Source organism: Natrix helvetica (genome assembly GCF_964273705.1).
Source record: "Natrix helvetica genome assembly, chromosome: 10".
Classification (NCBI taxonomy): domain Eukaryota; kingdom Metazoa; phylum Chordata; class Lepidosauria; order Squamata; family Natricidae; genus Natrix; species Natrix helvetica.
The window spans coordinates 6441449-6447448 of NC_138561.1; the positions used below are offsets into that span (position 1 = coordinate 6441449).

At 44.0% G+C, this 6000-nt stretch overlaps 1 protein-coding gene across 2 annotated transcripts in view; it reads left to right on the forward strand.

Annotated features, from left to right (window-relative positions):
• Positions 1-6000, forward strand: part of NUP93 (nucleoporin 93) — a 132066-nt gene that overhangs the window by 91869 nt on the left and 34197 nt on the right. For both annotated transcript variants that reach the window (XM_081963335.1, XM_081963336.1), the window contains one exon: positions 3417-3545. In XM_081963335.1, the coding sequence (XP_081819461.1) occupies positions 3417-3545 (129 nt within the window). The remainder of the gene's footprint in view (positions 1-3416; positions 3546-6000) is intronic.

Below are 6000 nucleotides of genomic sequence, written 5' to 3' on the forward strand. Positions count from 1 at the left end.
CGAATGTCTGGGGGGAGGTCATTCCAGAGGGTTGGGCCCATCACAGAGAAGGATCTACTCCTAGGTGTCGCCCGCTGGCATTGCCTAGCAGACGGCACCAGGAGGAGCCCCTCCCTGTGTGAGCGGATAGGTCGCAGGGACGTGTGTGGTAGGATGCGATCCTGCAGATAACTAGGTCCTCTGCCATGGAGCGCTTAGACTTATATACCGCTTCACGGTGCTTTATAGACCCCTCTAAGCAGTTTACAGAGTCAGCCTATTTGCCCCCAACAATCTGGGTCCTCATTTTTACCCACCTCGGAAGGACGGAAGGCTGAGTCAACCTTGAGCCTGGTGAGAATCGAACTGCCAGCAGCTGGCACTCAAGCAGAATTAGCCTGCAATATTGCATTCTAACCCCTGCGTCACCACAGCTCAGTGGATTACAACCTTTTAAAAAATGGTAATAAATTCAAGTCGTTTCATGTGGTACCTTATACTATAATGATTGACAACTGACATTCCACACTACTTTGTGATCATTAAATTGAGGACTACCTTCTGAATACAAAATAGGCGGCGGCTAAAACATACGAAGAACGTTTGTAGGAATGGGGTTTGTCCAAGGTAGTGAAAGAAGGACTAGGGCTTCCATGATAGCAGTCTCCCAATGTTTGAGAGGTTGCCACAAAGAAGAAGGGGTCAAAGCACCTGAACGCAGGACAAGAAGAAAAGGACGAAAACTGATCAAGGAAGGAAGCATCCTGGCACTCAAGGAGAAACGTCCTGACTGTGAGAACAATGAATCAGTGGAACAACTTGCCTCCAGATGTTGTGAATGTTTCACCACTGGAGGCTTTTAAGAAGAGATTTGTCTGAAATGGTATAGGATTTCCTGCCTGAGCAGAGGGTTGGACTAGAAGATGATTAGGGGACTGGAGGCTAAAACATGAGAAACAGTTGCAGGAATTGGGTATTTCTAATCTAGTGACTATAAGGGACGCGATGACTCAGTGGTTAAGACGCTGAGCTTGTCAATCAGAAAGGTCGGCAGTTCAGCGGTTCGAATCCCTAGCGCCGCGTAACGGAGTGAGCTCCCATTACTCGTCCCAGCTTCTGCCAACCTAGCAGTTCGAAAGCACATAAAAAATGCAAGGAGAAAAATAGGGACCACCTTTGGTGGGAAGGTAACAGCGTTCTCTGCGCCTTTGGCGTTTAGTCATGCCGGCCACATGACCACGGAGACGTCTTCGGACAGCGCTGGCTCTTCCGCTTTGAAATGGAGATGAGCACCGAGTCGGGAACGACTAGCACATAGAGCATGTGCGAGGGGAACCTTTACCTTTAGTCTAGTGAAAAGTAGGAGCAGTGGTGACATGATAGCAGTCTTCCAGCCACAAAGAAGAGGGGGTCAACTTATTTTCAAAAGCACTTGAAGGCAAGACAAGAAGCAATGGGTGGAAACTAATCAAGGAGAGAGGCAATGTAGAACTAAGGAGAAATTTGCTGTCAGTTAGAACAATGAATCTGTGGAACAGCTTGCCTCCAGACGTTGTAGGTGCTCCCAACACTGGAGGCTTTTAAGAAGGGACTGGACAACCAATTGTCTAAAATAATATAGGATCTCCTGCTTGAGCAGGGGGTTGGACTAGAAGACCTCCAAATGTCCCTTCCAACTCCGTTATTCTGTATTCTGTAATGGTTTCATTTAGCTTACTTGCTTTATATGAAATGAACAAGGGTTCATCCTGCCTGCCTTCTTCAGCATAAAAGATTAGGCAGCCAGTGATGAGAGAAACCACTGAACCCCCCCCCTCCCCCAGGAGCTGATGTCTCTCAGAGAGATGATTGATGTGAAATAAATGAGCATAGACATCTGGCAGAAGTTTAAAATGGGGCTCAATTCTCCAGACTTGAGGGTGGTATATTTTTTTTCCACCCTGCAGAATCTCTTGAATCTCTCTTTTGTCTTTCCATCCCATTAACTGGCCAAAAATTTTCCTCCCACTTTGGATTTCCTAAACCAAACATGATTTTTAAGAAAATGAATAAATTATGAGGAAAAACAAAAACACAATTAGCGTAATTCTACTTTCTGCGGTTTGAAAGCATCGGAGTCCAAGAACCTTGGTTACTGGAAATAGTTTTAATCCATGAAAGCTTCGGGAAAATGCATTTAGAATCTTCTGTAGTTCTTATTTACGGAAAAAAAATAGCTGGATACCTGTGCTTTGCGACAAAACTATGTCGCAGGAGAAATCCGGTTCACTCTAATTCAATCCATTGGCTCAGTGGTGATCGGTGATTGAAACACATAAGGGAATATCCCTCCCGCTACCTTGAGTCCAGAAGCAATTCCATAGGTGGAAGGCATAGATATTTTGATGAGGTACCGACTTTTAGTACTGTAAGGAGTCCCAGACCGCTCCCGAGTAAAGGAGTGGAATGTTTGCCAGTTTGAGGTAACAGAATGTGAGGCAACTGGCAGTTGGAACAGAGTTCTTTTCAGGTGGGGAGGGGAAGTAGAATGTCTAAGTCCTTAGCATCAGAGCGTGTCAATATACTGTATATGAAATACTAATGATCTGATGGTTATTTCACAAAATCCTTTCTTAGCAAGCACCTAGAAGCTAAGAAGAACATACACGCCAAATTTCACGTTTGTAGGCTTTACGGTTCTGGAGCCAGCCTGAAGATGGCGACCTGACCTGGGGCGCTCACATTGCAGCCCTGGTCAAAAGGGCCCAGCAGAGATGATACTACCTGAAACAACAAGTGAAGGAAAAACTGCTGGTGACCTTCTACCACTGCACCGTAGAGAGTATTTTAACTTACTGCACCTGTGTATGGTTTGCCAATTGCACAGTGGCAGATAGGAGAGCGCTCCAGAGGGTCAACGTCATTGCCCAGAGGGTCAGGGGTTGCCCTCTCCCCTCTTTGGAAGAGCTTTATAGCTCCCGATGCCTTAACAAAGTTCAAAACGTTTTTAAAGATCCATCTCATCCTGGGCACCCTTTTTTTTTGAACTATTACCATCTGGCAGACGGTACAGGACAATAAAAACAAGGGCAAATAGGCTGAAAAACAGCTTCTATCCCAGGGCAGTAACTATATTGAATTCTACGGTGTAGTGCAATCTTAATAATCAGGGGTTTTCAATTTCAATTGTATAGCATGTGAAGGATGTGTGTTTTGTGTTTTTATTTTTAGAGTTATAATGTACACTAAATAGGGCATTCAATTTCGTCGTACAAGGTGCAGCGACAATAAACTAAACTAAACTAAATGAGAACCTCCATAGACATCCAGCAGCCAGGCCAGATGAGTTCCTTGGTGGATGATAAACCGAAGCATTTTATAGCTTCTTTCTAACTACGAGGCTTTCATTGAAGTTGGGATGATGGCTTGTTCTTTTCTCTTTATCCATTTCTTCCCAGACCTTTGCCCTGGCAGAAGAATATCATCGAGAATCAATGTTGGTCGAATGGGAACAGGTGAAGCAACGGATTCTTCATACGCTGCTGGCATCCGGAGAAGACACTCTGGATTTCGCCCAGGAAAATGAGGTATTTGGGGGAGAGTCTGGAGCAGCTGCTTTCTTAAAATTGTTGGCGTGAATTAACCAGCTATTTGTTTGACTTCAGGTTTGTTTGTTTCAAAAAAGCTGATTTTCAAAATGTGTGAACTTTGTTTTTCCTTCCTTGCAATAAAATAATTAAATTACTTGTTCTCCGAGCAACACAGAACTGTACGTTGAGAGAAAAGCTGCATTCTGCCACTGCTAACGCACGGAGCCTATTTTTTTCGTGATTTATTCTGCAGTTTTCTTTATTTTTTTGCGGCCTGGGACTCGGCTTGAGAGACGCCAGTAACTGTTTCCCAGCTTTTGAATCTCTTATTCTCTATTCTCTGCTCCTGCAGTTCAAAACAATCTTTGTATCCATTGCCCCTAGACATCATCATCATACAGTCAGCCAGGCGTTCAGTCTGGATTTGGCATTTTTGTCTACCTTCCCAAGGACCTGGGATAGGCAAATCTGGATGTTTGATGGTGTTGCAGATACCGTTGCAGGATGGAAGCAGTTCCAAGTAAAGCCGCCTTCTGCAGTTGACTGATGGCCAATTTGTCAATGCCTATGGGGTTCAATTGGTGCGCCAGTTGTTTTGGGACTGCCCCCAAGGCGCCTATTACTATTGGTCCTACCCTTGCTTTGCCTTTGCCATAGTCATTCTATTTCTATTTGTAGATCTTAGTATTTTGTTATCTTCTCCATTTCTTTCTGTTCTATTCTGCTGTCTCCAGCCACTGCCACATCCACTATCCACACTGTTTTGTCTTTCTTATCGACAACTGTTACGTCTGGGGTGTTATGTGGCAGGTGCCTGTCTGCCTGGATTCTGAAGTCCCAGAGCAATTTAACTTCTTCATTTTTTATGACTTTCTCTATTTTATGGTCCCACCAGTTCTTGCTTAGAGGCAAATGATATTTCTTGCAGATCTTCCAAATGCACCATTGTTGCTGCTTTGTCGTGCCGCTGCTTGGAGACAGTTTGTGCAATCTTCTTGCAGCAGCTTACCAGGTGGCCCACTGTTTCTTCAGCTTCCCTTACTGTCTGTTGCCCTCTTCTCAATTCTGGCTCTGTATATTTTATTCATTAAACATGAAACTCAGTCAACTGAACATTCAAAAATGCATCACAAATGCCAGTGACTGGTGCTAATGCTTGATACAGGTTGCTGCCAGCGTCCTAGGGATCAACCAAGGAGCTTCTTAAAATATAAGATGTTCCGAGTAGCGCAGTTTTTTGCAGATACGGGTTGCTGCCAGTATTATAATTATTTCTTTTATTCATTAAGCATGAAACTCAGTCAAGTGAACATTCAAAATGCATCACAAATACCATTGATTACTGCTGCTGCTTTTCCTCCCTCCTCCTCCTCCTCCTCCTCCTCCTCCTCCTCCTCCTCCTCCTCCTCCTCCCTCCTCCTCCTCCTCCTCCTCCTCCCTCCTCCTCCTCCTCCTCCTCCTCCTCCTCCTCCTCCTCCTCCTCCTCACTATTATTATTATATAATTGTATCACAGCAGCCAGTTGTTTCGCCGGATTTGGCATTGATTACTAGTTGGGCCCCACCCAGGGGCCTAAGACGTCGTAACGCATTTTCATAATATACGTGCAGATCCAAGCAGTGCAGCTTTTTGCATTTGACTGATAGTGATTTTGTCAAGTTTAAACTTTTTTAAATGTAATTCCAGTGCTTTTGGAATAGCTCCCAGTGTGCCGATTACTACTGGAATTACCACTGCTGGTTTGTGCCATAATTGTTGAATTTCAATTTTTAAGTCCTGGTATTTCGCGACTTTTTCATGTTCCTTCTCGGCGACCCTGCTATCACCTGGTATTGCGATGTCTATGATTGTAACCTTATTTTCTCAACCAGTGTGATGTCTGGTGTGTTATGCACTAGATGATGATGATGATGATGATGATTATTATTATTATAATATAAGTACTTGTCCTCCGCCTTGCCCAGAATCACAGTGTCCATATCCCTAGTTATAGTTTTTCAAGCTATATATTTCCCCATCTCTATTTTCTATTTAAAATGTTCTTCATTAGAAACGTTTTCGTTTCCTTTTTCTACTTGCTTGCGGGAATTGGCTTAAGAGTCTTCAAAATAGTAACAATCGAATGTCTCAGCGAGTTGCCGGATTCCCCCCCCCCCTTCTTCCTACAAGTCTTTTTTTCTTTTTTTAAATCATGGAAACATTTTCTTTATGGTTCCTGGAAGTGTGCCTCGCTTGGAAATTGCTGTGCTGAGGACTCACTGTTACAGCCGCAGCGAACGTCCAGTTTCCTCCCCCCCTTTTTTTTTCAAGTAATGGTACTGGAAAATAATAGGATCTCTTACTGCTCTGCAGTGGCAGAGCTTAATGGATTTGGCAAGCTATTTTGGAAAGCTTTCAGCCGCTTCTGGAGTTTTGTGAACTAAGGTTTTAACCTTCCTTTCAAAAATCCCTA